The 20,342-nt window shown below is 52.6% G+C and overlaps 1 protein-coding gene across 2 annotated transcripts in view; it reads right to left on the reverse strand.

Moving 5' to 3' along the window:
- The window catches only part of KIAA1671 (KIAA1671 ortholog), a 40,047-nt gene extending 20,239 nt beyond the window's left edge, over positions 1–19,808 (reverse strand). The window contains exons 1-5 of one of the 2 annotated variants that reach the window (XM_066609669.1): positions 19,662–19,808; positions 17,261–18,980; positions 16,371–16,464; positions 12,869–15,865; positions 11,593–11,718 (exon numbers count right to left, since the gene is read on the reverse strand). In XM_066609669.1, coding sequence (XP_066465766.1) covers positions 11,593–11,718; positions 12,869–15,865; positions 16,371–16,464; positions 17,261–18,930 — 4,887 coding nt within the window. In that variant the 5' untranslated portion in view covers positions 18,931–18,980; positions 19,662–19,808. Of the gene's footprint in view, positions 1–11,592; positions 11,719–12,868; positions 15,869–16,370; positions 16,465–17,260; positions 18,981–19,661 lie in introns of both variants that reach the window. The other variant, XM_066609668.1, reaches the window with a different exon arrangement.
- Between the last annotated feature and the right edge of the window lie 534 nt (positions 19,809–20,342).

Consider the following 20,342-nt stretch of genomic DNA (forward strand, 5'->3'; position numbering starts at 1 on the left):
AACTCAGACAGGGGAAGCTTTCATCATGCCCCACCCTTGGTCACTGATTTCTAAGCCAAGCACTTGTGTTTCCTTTCTAGGGTGCCCACAACAGGAGCCTCTGCTCTTCTAAACTGAAAGGTTAACACAAGGGAAGTTTAAACACACACACACACACACACACCCATATGCTGGGCCACAGCTGAGGTTTGTTGCTTCTCGGAGACTGGAAAGGGAGAAAGAAGCAGAAGATCAAGGTGGACTTTGCACAAAGCACACTGGGAGTCTCTTGTGCAAACAGAGAGAGAGAGACTCCCTCAGTCAATCATTAAATCCACACCAGCGAGACCTAAAGCATGCTTCACTTTTGGAATTGTGAACCAGTGAACTAGTCCTTCCTCCAAGGGGTAGTGTCCCACGCTGGAAAGAAGCTATTCGTCTTAACAGCTGCTGGGGCAATGGGGGGGCAGGTACCAGCCACACAGGCCCGCCCAATACACATCGGAGAAGAAAGCTCTAGGGCAGACAGGCACAGCAGTGAAGCTTTAGGTAAGGCAGGTACATCTGGTTACAAGAAGGAGCACCTGTTGTCCACCATAGGGGCACACTTGGAAGCCACCAAAGCTCCCCCTAGACAAGGGAATGGCAAGTGCCAGAGCTGTGCTAATCACGTTTGTCGAGAAAAGCAGTTCTGCAGGAGAGCTACACTTGAGGAGGATCAGGAAAAATTAAGCGGGGAAGAAACTACTTAGGTGGTTCTGTGACTTACAATTCAGTTTCCATGGCTTTAAAAATAATCACACTGGAAGCATCCTTTGCTTATGGCTTATTTGCTCCATTCCTGAAGAGCTTTTTTAAGAAACTCTAATGCTACCCACGCAAGAGGCAAGTAGGCAAAGCCTAAGCTGTGGCAACGCTGCACTGCAATAGCCCGACACGGCCGCGGCAATCGGGGCTCTCTTCCCGGGGACACAAAAACAGGCGGGCCAGGAAATGCCTGCTGAGGTCCCATATCCTGAACTCTCACGCCCAGAACAATTCAGGTTGTATCAGAAGGAAAAGGAATGCGCTGGGTGGACGTCGCCAGGGGGGTGATGAAAGCCACACAGCAGAATGGCTTTGGGTGTGGCTGTTTAGGGGCACCCTCAGTTCCCAGCAAGGGAGGGGGAAGGAAAGCCCAAGAATGCCTGCAGCGGCTTTGCCAAATAAGGCAGCCCCTGCACAGACTGCCAGGCAGGCCCCAGGAGTCACTCCTTGCAATGTGAAGGGGCTCTTCAAACAAGGAAGTCAACAGCCTGACGGATGGATGCCAATGCTGGCACTGGCCTCCCCCACATGGCACCCACACCCATCCCCCAGTAGTGGACTGGGTGGTACTTGGACTCGGGGGGGGGGGAACATGACTGAGCCTCATGAAAATTATTCATGGTGTGGAGACTGTGGGCAGAGAGAAGCTTTGTCTCCCTCTCACACTGGCAGAGCCAGCCTGGGGCAATCCACAGAAACGGACTGCTGGGAGGGTCAGCACAGAAATGAGCAGGTACTTCTTCACCAGACACACAAAGTCAGTCTGTGGAACCCACTGCCACATGATGTGACAAGGGCCACTAGCTGGGGTGGGTTTGAGAGGAGATGGGACAACTTCACAGTGGCTACTTGCCAGGCTAGCTGTGTGCTGTCATGCCTGCCTCTGAATTCCAGGTGTGGAGGGCACTGTTGCGAGAGCTTCTTCAGCTCCAGCTTCATCTCCATGCTGAATGGCTTTTGCACCATCAATCACGTGAAAGCAGAATCCGTGTGCCCAAAATGCACCCCAGCAAGCTGTTTCTGAAGCAACACTGCGGGCAAGCTACAGCAGTGGATGGACCCTCTTCTCCTTGCAGGGTGAGCCACTGAAGCTCTAGCGACACAAGCTGACTCCGGCCCAGACGCACACAGGGTCTAGAGACAGGCGAGTCGCATACACCTATTTGAATGACACATTTCATCTTTATTTATAAACACGCACACGCTATCTGTGCGCGTGTTTATATATATTTTGCCTTGACTCACTGCAGTTGAGCCACAAGCATGTGTAGGGAGGAAAGAGAGGCCAGCCTGGAGTTATAAATATCTTGCATGAGACACCCCATCACCACACGGAAGAAAGAGATGACCCGCACCAGTGTTTGGTGAGCAGGCAAAACAGGATGACAGTCTCTGGGTCACAAAAACCAAGGGGCACGGGCTCTGTGGGAGAGCAGGGGACAGGCTTCTCAGGGACAAGGAAAGCCACCTTCCCCCAAGCCTTGTCCCCCCATCTAGCTCAGGGCTGCCAACAGCAACTCAAAGTGGTTCTCCTGAGTCTGCGGCAGGAATTTCCCTCTGCCCTACCTGGAGAAGCTGCACTGCAGACACTTCTGGCAAGAGGCAGGTGGACGTTGCAGGTCAGATTTTGAATCATGCTCCCCAGTAGCATAAAGGCTCTGTTCAGTTGCAACCAGGAATTATCGTTTAGAATCCACTGTCTGCTCATCTCTTCCAAGGAAAACCCACAGCAGCCACAGTTAAACTCTGCAGCAGCCAGCGAGCCTGCCTGCTTCTTCAGAAAAGACAAGAACTAGAAAGCGGGGATCTGTGACCAGAGTCAGCTTTTTAAAAACCCCAGTGTGATTTTAATCCATCCCCCTCTCAGTCCAATTCCTCCACCTGCAAAATGGGGGGGAAAAAACATATCTAGTGCAAAATATGGTTGCAGGGATGACGGCCTTAAGAGGCTGCAAACCTTGCTGCAAATGGAGAGCCCCCCCCAAAAAAACAGGCCACGGTGAACTTGCTCTGGTTCCATCTTTACTTGATCCTTTCCCTGCCCAGCAGAGAAGGAAGCTCTTTGCTGACTTGCTGCTGTGCCTTGTGGTCCCAGCTTCGCTCATACTGCTATTACGACAAGCCATGGTGATGGGGTTTGCTAGCCCTCCATAGCAAACCCCAGAACCCTCCAAGCAGCCTGCAGACCAGCGGCAGCAGTGAAGACCTCCACGCTTGAGAATTCCTCAGCGCTCTGTGCCACAAGGGAGGCTCTACGTCTCCGCTGCTTGCCACGTGCTTTCCAAGCAGCCGCACAGTTGGGCCACCTGGAGCAGATTCACAGCTTGGCACAGCGGGCCATCCAGTCCCGGAACCAAGCAAGGCAGCGCAAAGCCTGTGAGAACAGGGCTGCCCAGGAGGGGAAGGGAATGGAGTTTGGCCCACTGATCGTCACACGGACTGAACCAAATGCGCCTGGGGCCTGGGACGAGGCCTGGCTTTCCAAAACAACCACTGCAACACCCTGCCCTCTCTTTCCACCTTGAGAGGAGAATTCTCTGCTGATTTAGCACCAGCAACCGTGGCTGGTGTGGAAACACGTGGCTGCCTCCTACTGTCAGGCCGCTGGTCTGCCTGCCCCGGCTCTGCCTCCTTGCGCAGTGGCTCTCCAAGGGCTCTGCAGAGGTTCTTCCCAGCCCCCGGACCACAGACCCTTTCAGCTGGAGGGCTGCCAAGGACCAGGCCTGGCACCTTTCTGTGACTGACAAGCTCCACCGGCTGCAGCCTACACTGAACATTCCAAGAAAAGGCTGAGGTTTGCTGGCATGAAACCACCTCGCAAGCAGGGCAGGAATATTTCTCTTTGGCTTTCAAAGTCAGCCTGAAAACACAAAGACCGGCTTTGAGTGGCTTCGGTTGTCTTCCAGAGATTGCCGTTTCCTCTCATTGCTGTTGGCACTCACAGGCAGCAGGGAGCAAGTGTGTTGAGAGTCTGGACATGACTGCAGCAACCTGGTTATCCCTGAGAAATATCGAAACCGGAGAGGGGGAAGCACCCCCACCTGTCCTCAGAACTGTCGTTCGCAAAACACTCAAGCTGCCTGCGTGACGGTCCCCAGGCGTCCGTTTCTGGCTTTGCTCCAAGACCAGAGAAAGAAAAAAGCACCATTTACATCAAAACCTGTACACGTATTTTTTTCTCCATCTGCGGTTATGTAGACTTAAGCACAATAGAGAGTTGGGGTGGGGGGGGAGAGGAAGTCACAGGTATTACCCGGATTCCTCAAAGTGCGCGACAGATTGCAGAATTCCATCTTGCAATTTGGGGGGGGGGGGTGACTGCAAAGCAGCAGCACCCTCTTGTGGGCAAGTCATGTCATCGCATTGCAAAGGAATTCTAGAGGGTCTCATGAGAGGCCTACTTACTATCCAAAGTTCATTTTGTTGGAATATAGCTCACCTTACCCCCTCCATTCTCATGCTTCTTTAGAGAAGTAGGAAGCATGCACACTTTAAGTGTTGATTGTCAAAAGGAGGTGCAGAGGTTTTGCCGAGAGTTGTGCTGCAAGAACAGGTCAGACCTTGTCATCCAGGGGTTTGTGATTTACAGACTGACTCAATGTGCTTTGCAAGCCTGTGTTGGAGGACCTCAGAAGGTCATTCCTCTTGGCCTGCCCTTCAAAATGGACTAAGGGACGTTTGCCTGCTTGTGAGTAAATGCACAGTGCAGCTCAGTTTCATGTTCTATAGGGCTCCATTCTCAAAAGACCTACAGTCGGTGAGGAGAAATCAGCCGAGTTGCATGTGGAGCTAGAGGCTCAGAAACACAGTCAGAGGCACTCACAACTGTCCACAAACACTCTGCAGCCACTTCAACCCATTTCTGCCCAGCCCACAGGTGTACACATTTGATCCCTGTTGTGTATATGCAACATTGGGCAGAAAAGGCTTAATAGGTAAACGTTGGTGTTCTTTTGTTAACTGAGCAGGATATCACGTTTTATTGTTATATAAACCCACTGGGTGTTATTTTGTTTTTAGTTTTTGACTGCCTCTAGCCCTAGGCAGTGGTGTAGCTGGAGGGGTGCAAAGCACTAAATTTTGCAGGAAGCTTCACTGCAATGCGCAAGGGGCACCTCCCCTTCAGAGCCATTCCAGGTGGGGGGAGCAAAACAGAGGTGAATGCAAACATTCTGCAGATGACTATAGTAACAGAGTTAACAGTGATGTCTGAAGTTATAAGCTCACTTCAGACATCACACCAGGCCGTGGTCTTTCACTAACCATGGTCCAAACTCCTGGACAATCAGGAAAACCGTGGTTTAGAGCTGCTTTTCAGCTTTCTTTTCGTGGCTGCTCAGCACTCCCATTGTCAGTGCTGTTCCATGGAGACGAAGCAACAGCCAATCCTTGCGGTCGGACGATTCGTGTCAAGCCACAGTTTAGAAAGTCCCATCCCTTGCATGCCCAGTTTCCGTTTCTGGTTTGCCAGCCAATCGTAAACTATGGTTTGGTAGGGGGCCTGAATTAAGCCTGAGGCAGCAACGGTGTTCTGAATCTGTAATTACTGCCAGGACTGACGATGCCCCCACCCTCATTTCTACCAGTCGTGAAAAGGGACTTCGTGTTTGGAAATGCTGCACGCTTTCAAAAGCTAAACCGCAGTGGAGAGAGGTATGAAAAGACCTTTACCAGCCCATTATCATTTCCAACATTTAAGGCAATTGACTTAGAAGTTGGAACTGAGCAACTAATGAGCTCTGGGGAGCTACAAATCAATACTGCTGGAGGGTGTGCAGGCCAGGCTCCTTGGAAACAAGCTTGTAACCAGAGCTGCGTAAAAACAAAGGCTTATTTGGCGAGGCCTCCGACGTAACAGAGCACTCACGTGGGGCGCCCACCTGTGCAAGTCACGTGTGCCAAGCCCTCCCCAGACGGGCAGGTCTAGTGTCTGCTGAGCAATGCTCACCATAGAGAGCTGGAAAATGAAAAAAAGCATTTCCTTAAAATGCCAACAGGCTGAATGACAGGTTGACACAGTCTGACTAGGCAATGGGAGCTCAAAGAAGCATGCACTGCCACTCCAGTCAGAGGTTATGCCGGTTGGAGGGTTTGAGGAACTGGCCTTTTCATCGCTGACAGGTCCCAGATTCTGTAGTCAAACAGCTCTGTAAATTCAGGGTCCCCTTGAGTTTGCCCAGGTAGCATCAGCAGCAGGGGGTTATCACAGAGGCCCTGGAATCTGAGCTCACAACCTCCAAGGCCTCTCTGAACTTTTACTTACCCAGAGCAGGAACCCCGAATCCTCCCGCTAACACACCCTGTCCCTCCTGGAAGCCAACACGGCACAGAAAGAAAATCATGCCGTGTTCCAGACTGACATTTGGGTGTCTAAGGAGGAGCAAACCATCCAGGCCATTTCTAACCGGCTTCTACCCAGTGCAGCGGAGCAAAGGAGTGGGGTGAAGGCAACCAGTTTCATGCTAGGGATTATAACAAAAGAGATTGAGAATAAGACAGCCAATATTATAATACCATTGTATAAATTGATGGTAAGGTCACACCTGGAGTATTCCGTCCAGTTCTGGTTGCCCCATCTCAAAAAGGGGATAGTGGACTTGAAAAAGGTGCAGAAGAGAGCGACCAAAGTGATTCCTGGGCTGGGGCATCTCCCTTATGAGGAAAGGCTACAGCCTTTCAGTCTAGAAAGAAGGTGCCGGGGGGGACGGGGACGGGACAGGATGAAGAAGTTTAAAATTGTGCATGGGATGGATAGAGGGGTGTTTTTTTCCCTCTCACACAACACCAGAACCAGGGGACATCCTCTGAAACCGAGTGTCAGGAGAGTTAGAGCAGACAAAAGAAAACATTTCTTTACCCTGCATGTCATCAGTCTGTGGAACCTCTTGCCACAGGATGTGGTGATGGCGTCTTGCCTAGAGGCTTTTCAAAGGGGATTGGACAGATTTCTAGAAGAAAAGTCCATCACAGGCTAGAAACTGTGATGGGTTTGTGCCACCTCCTGGTTTTAGAAGCTAGGGTTAGGGCTAGCTACTTCAGAATGGCTGATGCAAGGGAGTGGCAACAGGATGCAGTATCTTGGCATCTTGTGTGCTCCCTGAAGCATCTGCTGGCCCGCTGAGATATACAGGAAGTTGGACTAGACGGACATTTGGCTTTTCTGATGCTCGTATGCTCTTAATATCTCCCTTCATTTGCAGGCAGGAAACTGCACTACACCAAAGTCAGGTCCTGGGTCTCCGTAGCTCAGTGAAGCTCTTCAGGGTTTCAGGTGGGGTCTCTCTCTCGTCCCCCTAACTGGAGAGGTCGCTGGGCCTGAACCTGGGATCTCTCACACGCACAAGGGCCACTGAGCCGCAGCTGGCATCAGGAACTGAGGCAGCTGGGAGCAGGCCTGTCTCTAAAACAACCTAAAGGCCCACTTCTACGCACGGCCAGTGACCAGCACAACAGATGCCGAGCCCAACGGATTACAAAAGCTGCCTGACAACAGGAGACGACGGGTGAGAGGGGGAGGTGCACTGTGGTGCCCTTCCCTTGCGCTCTTCACAGGCCAGAACAAGGGCCACCCAGGCCACCCGCAGGCACAGACCAGAGCGAGAAGGCGTGCTGTTCGCAAGGGGAAAGCGGGAAAGCAGAGGAGCTCAGCAGGAAAGAGCAGGGCAAGGCGCACATCTCACAGACGCAGCAGAAATCGCCATCCAGATCTTAGGACACATGTCTCCAAATCTCCTCTGAAACACGGGATGCACACAAACCAAGACTTCTCTTTTTTACATTTGTAACTTACTTGTGCTGGCCTTTTCCTGCCCCTTTCCTCACACTCCAGCAGACAAAAGAGACAGGAGGAACAAGAAATTTAATGTAGGAAAATAGCTTGAGAAAAACACAGGGAAACAAGTTCTTGGCAACTAGGAAGACCACTACCTGCAAAAAGTGGTGCTTCTAGAAGCTTCCATGATGCCACCAAAGCAGAACAGAAAACGTGCAAGCAATCTTTGACACAGAATCATGGAGGCAGGCAAGACCCAACGCCATCTTGTCTGGCCCCCACTCACCCCACCAAGCCACTCAGCAGAGCAAGCCATGCCCTTTAGGCCTCCGTGTGCCACAGCCAGAGGGCAGGCGACTGCAAGAAGCGCTTTCGCAGCCATCTCCTCTGAACTGTAGGCTGTAGAAGAACATCCACAAACGCTGCTAGAAAAAGGATCAACTGTTCTGTCCCAAGGTTCCACAGTGCTCCCACCAGCAACAGGCAAGGTTCTTTGAAGGAGCTGGTTCAGTTCCTGCTTCTATGGCCTCGCTGCCGATTAGCCCACCTTAGCAAAGTGACTTCCACATCTACCTTTTGAGGGGAGCATGGTCCTTAAAGGAGATCCTGCCTGAAAGGCAGACCCCCTCCTTTCCTACCAACAGCCTGACATCAAAGCCACAGACTTGTAGGAAAGCCATTGTAACCCAAGGGGGGGCAGCGTTTACTTACCCACAGGAACCGTACAGATTTCAACAAGTTTGGACAGTAATAATACTCCATTCTCGCTTGGAAAAAGACAGGGGAGAGTTTGAGGAATCCGCACCTCCGTTTCAGTCTTTTGCTGAAAGTTATGAGCAAGCCAGCCAAGTTAAAGGCAGCATGAATAATTCAGAAAAACCCTCAAGCGGACGAGGGACTCTGCTTGCCGTCTGTCCCTTTAACAGGCTGGGCTGCCTGTGCCGGCGCAGCATCTGAGCCACAGGGGTCAGGTGACTCCCCACTCGCTCCGAGACCAAAATCTTGCCCACTTCCACCAGCCAACAGCGCTGGAGCATCAAATGGCTAAAGGAGCGCCTCTGCAGCTTCTATTTCCGATCACACTCCTGACCAGTGTTCAAGGCGAGGTGGGGTGTCAAACGGATGTCAGTGGTAAAAGGCTGTCAGAGAAGCAACACCGGCTTTGTGGCTGCCTGACCTCATTTCCCCTCAAGCTGCAAGTCAGAAGAGGGAAATGCAGGCTTGGTATTAAAAGAGGGGGAAAGCCCTCTAGGAATTAACTCAGCGGCACGTACAGCCTGGGATTTTCTGGGCTCCTTGATCCCTGGCAGAATTCGCAATCTAGGAACCAGCAACATTAGCCTACAAATTATTTATCAGGCGTCCTGTGATCCTCGCAGGCAAGGCTGCTGCTCAGCTAACTCTGAGCAGAGCAGGGGGAAGAGGGAATGAGCAGGGTAGCCTTGCCTCCTCTCAAAATGTGAATACTTAAGAAGGATCTTTTAATTCCACCCTGCTTTGCAGAGCAGCTCATCATAAAACACGAATAATCAAAAACATTTTGAAGAACAAAGTCAGTGGAAAAACAAGGGTTGCTTTCCAGCACGGCGGCGGATGGAAAAGTCTGGCCAGACTTCCCTAAAAGCCGTTTCAATTGCTTCAAAAAATTTATAATAAAAATCATCATCATTTCTCTCTTCAGCACCAGTGTCGGGGCCCCTCCCAGATGCCCTGACCCCCGACTTACCTGGGAGCAGGCACCCCATGCCCAGGGTGGGGAGGCTTCACTGCCCCCAAAGGGGGCAAAGCAGGTTGGCTCACCTCAACCAGCCAGAGGGGGCTGGCAGGGCAAACAAGGAACACAGAAGGAAACAAGCCAGGAACAGGAAAGGCCTTTTCTGCCCCACCTGGAGGAAGGGGAGGGGCCAAAGGGGGCAGGCTTGCTCCATAAAACAGGGAGGCCAGGGATGAGAGGCAGTCAGTGTGAAGCAGGGAGCGGTGAGGTCAACAGCTCCTGCTCCTAGGCCAGGTTTCGCAGCTCTGCTAGGGAGGAGGATAAGGGTGCTGGAACCCCCTCTCCCTCCAGCCAATCTGAGGCCTCCCTGGGGAGGAACAAGCCTGTTCCAGGCCCCTCCAGGGGAAGGCCCCTACAACCACCAAAATGAATCCAGTGCGCTGTTTCTCCAAAAGCAAAATCCCTTCATCATCAAGCTCCTCCTCTCTCCAAGGAGGCAGAATTTTCATGTTGTAATTAAGAGAGTATTTTAAGAGATAAGAAACCGACTGGTATTTTAAGGTTTTGGCTCAATCCACTGTTTAAAAGGGCGGGTCCTTTAAACACACACATACAAACTGCAAGCAATTTTGAGTGTTTAAGCTTCAAAGGAAATGGATAAGAATTGGGAGAGTGCCCAGACAATTCTCTGAAAAGCCGAGAGAGCAGCGCCTCCTGGGACCGACAGGAGGGCAAGCAAATGCAGCCGCTGGCGTACAGGCAGTTCTGCAAAGCAGGCGCTTTTGGTCTCTACTTGACGCTGATTAGCAGGATTCCCACTACTTTGCACTAGAGATGGACTCGCTCAGAAGGCAGCCAGAGGGATCTTTGGATTGCCTACTAGTCATTCACAGGGAGGCTTAATGGACGCCACAGACGATTCACTCAGAAGACCAGGTTCCTAAAGGTTTGCAATAACACACAGCTGCACGACACCAAGGTCTCTGTTTGCGACCCTTTCCACAGACTGCTCTCTAGAACATGCAGCTCAACATGGAGCTCAGCCACATGGAGTTCAAGTTCCTGGCAACACGCAAGGGACTCACGTCAGGGATCTGATGCGGAAAGAGTTCGCAGAGGGCAGGAGGCTCACTCCTCAGACAAGCTGCTTTGCCGGCAGCTTCTGAAACCACCACACCGTTCCCCACCCCTGAACACAGCAATCCCTTCAGTCACCACACGGTGGAGCTGAAAGCCAAAAGGGCGCTCCAGGAGTCGCCACCTGCGGGCAAACCTGGAAAAGCTAGACAGCTCAAGCATGTGTGCCTTCAGGGAAGTGGCAGCATCACTTCAGAGACGGCAGGCTCCCGTAATCAACCCAGTGCCGGTTACGCCCTTTCAGCAAGGCTGATAAATAGCAGAGCCAAACAGTGCCGACTACCTCCTCCAGAAGCCTGCCTGCAGGGGCTCTAAATGAACAGGAGGGGGGAGGCGACTTTCATTTCACATGTCAGGAATGCACTTTATGTCAGGGATGCTACAGCAGATGCCTGTGCTGAGCGGGTTGCTCTGCACTGGGGCGGGGGGGGGGTACGGAACTTCCAAGGTCCCTTCTAACACTCCTTGTAGTGGTTATCTACACAGGCGCTGGGCTTAGCCTTCGTAACATGGCAACCGGCAGGCAAACTTGCTTGTTCCCCCCCACTCAGGCAAACCAGAGTGGGCTAGTTGCTGAGTTTTCGCCCAGAGCCGTAAACAGAGGATGTTATAAAGAAGTGCATATCTAGGAATGTGTATTGCGGTCAAGCCAGAGCCAGCAGGTTTCTTAGCAGTGCAGATTTCAGCAACCTTCAATAATTTTCCCTAAGTGTCATCATGTGCTTTGAGAATGAATAAAAGTCTGGGGAAGCAGAGGGCGGACTTCTCTCTCAATCTCATACCGTCCTACTTCCGGCTCAGCTCTCCCTGCTCTCAACCCTCTGAATGTCTGCTGTGTCTCATTCATTGCTCTGACTTCTTACTGCTCTAGTTCTAACTTTCAAACCCTCAGAGTGCTTCTGCTTTTAGCACTCTCACTCAGGCACCAAGGTTCTAAACCCTGGGTGCTTCCCAAGTAGCACTGCGTTGCAACATCTGGCGCCCGGAACAGGGGCCCTCTGCAACAACTCCTAAGCAGGTCAGTGGCACACCAAAGCCAGGAAGCTCTCCCTCTGCAGGGCAGGCACCAGAAAGGAGAGTGCAGCTGGAGAACAAGCACTCTGCCAGCGTCCCCCACACTAAGTCCGGCACCATCGCTTTTACAGGCCAGAGGAGAAATTGCGAGCCTCAGATAAGAGCCTACCGGCGCCCAGTGATCCGTTCTCCTCTCTTTGTAGAAGCTGCGGCTCCTCCGCCGTGCAGGAAGGTACGGGGGGCTTCTTGCTCCTGAGCCACGGTGACCCTGCTCGGGTCGCTCTTTCTCAAGGTCCTGCAGGAAAGAGACATGAGACACCTCAGGTGGGAGAAGAGCAGCCAGCAGAAAAGCAGGGGACTGCTTGCGACACCGCTAAGACTTGAGAGGAAAAGCACTGGAAGCAGGAGCCTTTGCAGCCACAAGGGGGCAGTGCGTGAGCACAATGACAGCCACGTCCATGCAAGAAGCGCCTGCAGGGCTAGTGGTGGGGCAGGCACTTTGATCCGCCCCCTCTTCCTCACTGCTGTCTCCCTGGTTTCGCTTCCTCCAAGCTCAACTCACCCACCTCAAGAAAAGGTTCCTATATAACGGGGTGGCCGAACTGTGGCTCCTGAGCCACATGGCGCTCTTTTGATGTGTAACGTGCGGCTCTTAGAAATACGTTGGCTGAGCTCATTTTTGCATCACAACTGATATAAGAGAGAAAGGAGAAATTCTCAGACTTTATCATCATTTTACCAAGCATAACCTGAGAGTCCACTGGATTAAAACAGGTTGTGAACGATGAATAAATATATATGGTGAATAAAGGTCTAAGAATTGAAATGGTTCGTAAATATCGCAGCTCTCCGGCATCTGAAGTTTGATCATACGTGGCTCGAGCATTAAGCAAGCTTGGCCAGCCCTGCTACAGAGCTTGGAAAGAGGCAGAGAAGGACAAGAGGCCGGGACATCTCCCCACTCAGGAAAGACAAGCGTTTGGGGCTTCCTGTTTTGGAAGAAGGATCTGTGCAGCGGAAGGCAACAGAACTGCTGCTCTCCACCCCCAGAGTCGTTCCATTCTGTAAATGCAGGGGAGACTCAGGGAAGTCTCCTTTCCTACGGGGCGCCGCTGCTGTATAGACTTTGCCACCACTAGATGCGCCTGACAAACCAGTGGAGAGCAGTGCAATCTCAGGCTTGTCTACTTAGAAGCAAGTCCCACTGTGTTCAGTGGGGCTTATTTCCAGGAAAGCATGCCAAGGATCGCAGCCTGAAACCAACCAACTGAATGGAAGCTCCGCATTCCATCTGAAAACCAGCTGTCGGCCAGGAGAAGGGGAGCACAAAACAGTAGGGAAGGGCCGCTCAGCCCCTGCTTGGAGGCTTGTGGGAGGAGCCGATTCACCCCTGCGGGGAACAGGATGCAGATCTGTGGCCTCCTTCTGTTCATGGCTGTACGTACCCTTCTCCCTTCCCGGAAGGAGGCGTCCTGCTCCAATGTGCCTCGTTTGCCCAGCCAGCCGTTGAGCCTTTCTGGGAGGGAGCTCTGGTGGACCCCCTCCCTGACGTCGGGCCCTGAAGGCAAGCTGCCCCTCACTCTGGCCTGACGCGCCTTTTCCGAGTAGGAACGTCTTAAGTCGGGTGGGGCGTTTGCCAGACCGGACTCGGAGCTGTGCCGCTCCGCTCGGGCCTCGACTCTGGAAGCATCGGTCGCAGGGAGGCCAACATCTGCCCCACCCTTCCTCTGGTTCAGGCCACTCGCGTGGACAGTCTTGTGGCAGTCCTCCTCCGAACGTGCAACACCTGCCGCCTGCTGTGCTGGGCTTGTTCCCTTCCATGACACTCCATCAGGGAGCCCCTGGGAGGGACGAGGTGCCTGGCCTGCCCCTGGCTCTGGGTCCACATGGACAGGACTGGCAAGTTGCGCGTTTCCACTGGCACATTTGGCACGCTGGTGCCTCAGCACGAAGCTCTCGCCATGCTCCTCATCAACAATGAATGTCTTTTTTCTCGTGCTGGTCGGGTCAGCAGGCAAATACTTTGGTTTCTCTGCAGCCAGCCTGCAGCCAGGGGTGATGAGCGCCACATCTCTGGCCTTTAGGGGACTTGACTCCCGGCTGCAGCTCTCCATTTTCTCTTGTTCACTGCTGCACACATGCTCAGGCCAGCGGAATTCTGCTGCGCGGACACCTTGCCCAGTGCTTCTGGGGGAACGATCCAATCCTTTGGGACTGCTTGAGTTGCAACTGCCATACGTTTTATCTGCAGAATTCCTTCTTCGCGCCAGTTTCTCCCACAAAGACAAGCTGCTCTCTTGGGAAGGACCACCTTCCCTCTTGGAATCGTCTTTGTATTCTGCCATCAGAGCATCGATGTCAAGAACCCGCGACCGATAACCGTCAGTGCCCTTCCCCTTGGCTACGCCCCGGTTGCAGCTGCCACAGTTCTGTAGCCCCAAACACCCTTGGTCTTGGGGAAAATGCCTCAAATAGGAAGGGGACTTTGGCTCTGACTGAATCGGAGGAGCAACACCTGCACCTCTTTCTTGAGCATCGCCCAGATGTCGCCCCAGAGGCCTCCAGTTCTCACACCTGGCATCCCCTGGTCTTGGAAGATCCGATGTGCCCCCTTCTCCCCAGCTCTTGCTACGATGCCTATCGAGAGAGCCCGGGGTGACTGGAAGCCTTTTGTTGTGCTGGCGATGTGATCTCCTGGAAGTGCTAGGACTCAATAGCAGGTTTTCCACTGCTGAAGAAACAGGTCTGCTTTGGAAAGAATCAAAGGCATTCTCATTTTCACCTGGCTCCTGGGCAGCAGCAGCAAAATAAGTTGCTCTCAGCTCTGAAGGAGAGAGCTGCTGTCTCATACTGTCACCTGGATGGCTGGGAGAGGCAGGGCTCCCCTCCCGGGGATCTGCTTCACACCTGGACTCTCTGCTCCTCTTTGCAACTGAACTGCTATGAAGCTGCAAGGAGTCCCTGCGGCCGAGAGCTTTTGCACTCTCTGGAGCCAGAGCCCCAGCGTCCTCAAAGCGGATGGCACCATGAGGCAAGGTTTTCCTTCGCCACCTTTCGGTAGCTTTGGGGGTAGAAACACCCCGGGTGCTTCTCCTGATCCCCTCTTCCACATCAAGCTGCCCAAATCCCTCTCCTGCCACTAAACGGCCTGAAACACCCCACTCTTCTTTTGCACAAGATGCAGATGAGGTTTTCCTTGATCCAAGCACTCTGGAGTCTTCCTGTTTGTAAGTCCTCAGGTCCACACTTGGGGGGGAAGCCTTGCTGCTGCTGTGTCTGGGCCACTGGCTGGTTCCCCCTGGAGAAGATGGGCTCTCGTGCTCACCAGCCCTGGCTAAAGTCGTGTTCTCACCCACGTGGGCTCTTGCTTCGCAGCTGTCTGTCCTGCCTGGTCCCGCTCCAAAACTCTCAGGGAAGCGTTTCAATACTTTGGAGCCTTCCATTTTGTCAGGAAAGCAGACTTCAGGCCTCTCCTTCTCTCCTCTGGAGACTGTGTGATCTGCTGTCCCCAAATCCTTGTTCCTGCTTGGAAAATAGGGTGCTCTCGCAGGGGCCTGCTGCTGCCTGGCCTGACTTTTGTTCAACCCGCTTATTTGTTCGTGGGAAACCTGCAGGTCGTGGGAGACGCTGCATCCCTTCACAGCAGCTTCCCCTGGGCCCTTCATTTTGGAAACTGAGCCATCCTCCCCCCAGCTGCACTCCTGAAGGTCAAGACTGCGTGGCCAAGACCCAGCCGCAACGCCCTCCTCGGCTCTCCTCCTCTCCTTCAAAGACCGCCTGCTCCGTAGCGTCACGGCCTTATCCTCCGACACGGCGGCCACGGCCTCGCTTTGCACCCTCTCGCCAACCGTCTGGAGGATTTCGTACCTGGGTTCTATCCTCTGGTACTTCAAGGAGTCCTCGATGTGCTTCTGAGCGGGCCTTTCAAGTGTCTCCTTCGTGGTGTATTTTTCCCAAGTAGCCACAGCTGGGTCTTCATTTAAAAATGCTGCTTGTCCGTATTTTACTGCATTTGGGGACACACCGGCCTGCTTGGGGGGCACTTTCTTGGCACTGGTTTGACTCTCCAGTGCCTTCTCCAGCCACGGCTCCCAACCGTGTCCCAAGTGCCCCCCGGCAAGCTCAGGCGTGGGCTGCGACACGGGCTCAGTTCCAAGACGGTCAGCAGCCACATTGTGCCTCTGCACGCTGTGTTCGAACACAGTGGCCCTGACTGTCTTCAGGTGGGGGTTTTCTGAAGTAGCCACGGAGTGAGGCTTCGGGTCTGCCAGTGAAGGGGCCAGATCCCCCTGCAGCGCCATGTTTTGCCTCTCTCTGACAACACCGCTGTCTTTCTCGAGGTGCCCGTATGTGTGTGGGGTTTTCACGGGCTGCTGGGGCTTCCACGGTGGTCCAAGCACACGTTCTTCACCACGGTCTGGTCCACACGCGGGGCTCGCCTCCTTCTGAAACAAACAACAATGTCCAACCATTGAAAAATGAAACTATCCTAAAGCTGCAATTCCATGCATATTTACCTAAGAGTAAATATCGGTGGGATGGAGAGGACTGTGCTCCAAGTCATGCTAAACTTTAACAAAACTCTTGACTTACTGTTTAAATATCACATTTAAAAGCAAAGGTATCCTGCTTATTTCCATGGCCCTACATATTCATTCCCTGCTTTTTAACCATGCCCGGCTCCTTTCTGCATCACCTTGGCAGGACTCTGTTTAGCTCCCTCTTGTGTCCGTATTAACCACACAGCCCTATATATGGAATTGCACTAGGCTTCCTTCCTAGTTCGGCAAAGGAATTAGCAAGCTAAGCTTATTAGGATTAGGCCATTCTTAAGACGCACAAGGCCCCTTTCTCATACAGCCATAGGGGCAAACAGGGAACCACACAGCAGCTAAGTAGGATTCTGCTTGGGAGAGCCAACGCCAAGCACTTGTGACCCCCTCTCACCTCAGGAACTTCTTGCGTCTCACTGAGCGGCTTCCTGTTCAGTTCAGCCTGCCTCTCCAGCCTCACTCTGCTGCCGGTTGCAGGACTTGAAAACCTGTTGGCAAAGAATCCACATCGTCGGAGGGAAACAATAATGTGAGCGCAACAAGTTTCCAGTCATTCGTTCCAACTGGACGTTGGTTGGCATATTTTAACACTCAAAAATATAACAAGGTAAACATGCAAATCTGCCTTGTGGGCAGGCAAGCCTGGACCCAGAACAGGCCGGAGACTAGACCCTGCTCAGCTTCTCCCGCAGCACTGATCAGGTTAAGACATTGGACAGCATGTCCTTCAAGGGGGGGGGGGGACCTCTGCCTTTTTCACTTTGTAGTGATAAAGCTCAGTAAGCTCTGTGCATTGATGGCACCAAACAAATGGTCATCGTCGTGACACAACAAGGTTGCAAGGCCAACAACAACACAGACTTGCTGGTCCCACACCAGGCAAGACTTGCTGGTTCAGAATTGCATTCTTGAAAGAACAAACTGAACTTTTGTCCTTTCTTGTATTGTGGGCTCTTAACTAAGAAAAGAACGGCTGGCTGGAAAACCAGGAGGCTGCCTCTCCCTGCTGTACTGCGACATCTGAAGGGATACCCACCCCACAACCAGAATGCACCGTTTCCAAGAGAAACAATGTGGTCTGGGAAAAAGCACTTCTCTTGACACCAGCAACAGTCACCTTCCCCAGTCACTTGTGCACCTGGCCTCCTCAACTGTGCAAGTGCCAAAAGCACCAACACCTCCGGAGAAGCGTTCCAAGACTCAAGTACCCCTGGAGGAAGCAACCTGAACCACATAAATGCTGGTGAAAACCACAAAGCGCAGAGCTCAACTCATATAACTTACAGTTTGGTCAAGTCCGTGGAAAGAGGCCGCGAACGGAACGATCGGTGCAGATTTCCCGGTTTGGCTTCTGTGTTTTCTGCAGTCAGTTCTTTGATCCTCTGCTGGATGTTGAGAATTCGGCATTCTTTTTCAGGACTTGGGGGGCGCAGTTCGGTACTCACTGGAGCTGCTCCGTTTGCCGATGCATCCAGCAAATTGAGAAGTTTCTTCGCATCGCCTCCCTTCGAGCTTCTGCTTTTTGTGCCTGTGGTACCTGCACCGTTTTCACTAATGGAGCAGATCTCCTTTCGATCCAGTAGTGCCCTCTCTTGAACGGACCGGCCTGCGCTACTGTGACGCTCCTGGCTTTTTCCTGCGGCTGCCACAGTGTCCACTTCTCTGTCAGTTTGCTCATCCTGATTTTTAAGCCTGGGTTCCCACAGGCATTTTCTTTCCTTTTCAGAGACCAAGTCTTTTGGAGCGCTGGGGCACGAAGAGGCGGCCTCATTTGCAGAGGGTGCCTGAGAATCAGCGACACTCTTTGCACCAGGGGAGTCAGCCGTACGGACAGCAGTTTTCAAATTAGACTTTGATAAATCTGCTCGACCCAGCCCTGCTGTTTCACTCTTCTCAGAGGGCCTGCCGGAGCCCACATCAGCCAAATGAGTGGCAAGGTTCTTCTCCTTCACTTCAAACGGACAAGACTTCCTTTGCACAGAAAGGTCTCTGTTTTCAAATTTTGCTGTGAGATCCACGGACAGCGGCCTTGGCTTCCTGACCCAAGGTTTCTCAAGAAGAGGCTTCTCATCAGAAACGGCAAGAGTGCAGGGCTTTTGATCCTTTAACGATTCCAGGAAGATGGCAGACACAGGTCTCTGTTTCAGCCTCAGCTGCCCCTCGCCAGCCGGGCTAATGTGGCTGCTGAGCTGTTTCTGCCCCTCTTTAGCCTTCTCCTCAGAAGTGTCTGTCAAGGTGTCTGCCCTTTCAAGAGGCCTGCAAGGGTTCCAGGGGCCTGGTCTGGATTCAGAGGAAAGAGACAGCTGCCTGTGGATGCCAGCACCATCTGGTCGTCTGCAGAACACCTCTGACTTGGAAGAAGGAAGTTTCCCCTCTTGGGCTGGTAAAGTGCTAAGTGTTCTGGGCACACCAACAATGTTTCTGTCGGGCGTCAATGTCATCCTGACTCTGTCAGCGCTCCCGGTTTCAAAGAGGATGACCGTGTTTGCCTGGGGGCTGGAGTAAAAGGGTATATTGGCTACTAAGTTGTTGCTGGCCTTGCTTTCAACCAGTGTTTGATCAACCAGGGGTGGGACACTTCCAGTTAACCCTCTGGTGACTGACGTGTCTAAGGTTTGGGCAAACACAGAGGGTTTGGGGGCAGCAGTGCTAGGTTTGAGTACTGGGACAGGAGGCTTCACTATGGCAAAGGTCTCTGCAGACTTCTCCCTGCAAAATGGCTTGGGAGTCAGGCGTGGCCTTGCGGTGGCAGGAGTCATCGTGGCTGTCCTCAGGGGATTCCCAAAGGAGCCTCTTTCTTCCAGAAGCAGCGGGGACAATGGAAGCTCGCCGGGCTGGCCGCCTGCATCAGACAGAGGGCTGGCCAAGGCTCGCTGCAGTTTCGCTTCATTCGTGAGTTCACTCAGATTGGCCAAGGCAGCAAGGGCAGCGCCAACTTCCACCTGCATGGCCATCGTAATTAAAAATCCAGTGGAACGAGGAAGATCCCGTGAGGAAGAACATGCTATCCAAAAAAGAAAAATTAAGGGTTACCACCTGAGCAGAACCAACAGCATGACAGCAAATGATCCCTTGCTACCAGCCCTGCCACTCCTCAGCAAGCATATGGCGTGCAGGACAGCCAAGCAACTGCCTGCCTTGTTAGGGTGCCATGCAAAGCACCATACAAACATCAATTCATTAAAACAACACATTGTGACCCACCTCAAATGTACAGGGAAGAGCAAATTACAGGTGGGCTCAGCAAAGGTGAGCAAGGACAGACAGAAGCCAGGGACAGATCACGGACTGGGGGCAATGGGGGCCCAAGAGTAGGGCTCAGGAGGGTCTTCATCGAGAAACGTATCTGGATTAACTCCTTCCCACGCAATGATTTCCACACAGAATAAGCAAGAGGTTTCTCAAGGTGGAATCCAACCACCTCTATTCTGTACTGCAAGAAGACCTCAGGGGACCCCACAAGTAATGCCCCATCTCCCACAGTCTCTCGCACACACTAGAATCCCAACACACAATTCAGCGCCAAGGTCCTCAGAATACCACCCCAGAAACATGGCTGCCTTAATTGGCACGTGTTCTTGTAGCGATTTCTTGGCGGCACTTGGTCAAGGTGCTAAAACTCTTACCATCAAATCTGCCCACAAGCTCTACCCTGAGACAACTTCACAGGTGCAGCGCTATTTACCTTGATGGCCATGGCCCTTTGTCAGCAGTGCCACTGGAAAGGGAGGTCAGCTGAACTGGGAGTCCTTCTGAAGACAGCCTGCTCCGTTCATCGCACAATGAGAGCTCAAGAGAGAAGCGGAGTCCCAGGATTCCTGCTGCTGGGCTACTTCTGTGAATAAAGCAAAGATGACCTTTAGAGTTCAAGGAGGATCCCCAGTAGACAAGCCACAGGCAGATCTGCAGGGTGTGTTATTCAAAATGTGGGGGAACCCATCTATCTCACCCCCAAGCTGCACCACTCACTGCACACCTCAATGAGACTGACTATGCAAACATTTTAGAGGCCTTAGAGGCTGCTGCCTGATTTATGAATGCCATGGGGTGTGGCTATAATGGTGATTGGGCAGCAGTGCTCCCCCCCCAGGAGCAGCTTGTTTAACCCTTGATGCACAGAGCCTAACTGCCCTGCAGTTTTGTGAACCATAAAAAAATTGGGTCACAACCCAGTGGAGGGTCCCACAGTTTGAGAACCACTGGACAACTTGAACAATGGTAGCTGGAACCGGGTTGCAAGTGCCAAGAGCAGGGAAGACTGGCGAGGGCAGAAGGAACAGGTGTGCAAACAAGGTCCATTCAAGAGGGGCAGGAATAAAAGTTTCCAAGTCCCTAATTTTGTTGCTACGTCTAAGCTGGAATCACA

This window comes from Tiliqua scincoides, chromosome 14 (genome assembly GCF_035046505.1).
Source record: "Tiliqua scincoides isolate rTilSci1 chromosome 14, rTilSci1.hap2, whole genome shotgun sequence".
Taxonomy (NCBI): Eukaryota; Metazoa; Chordata; class Lepidosauria; order Squamata; family Scincidae; genus Tiliqua; species Tiliqua scincoides.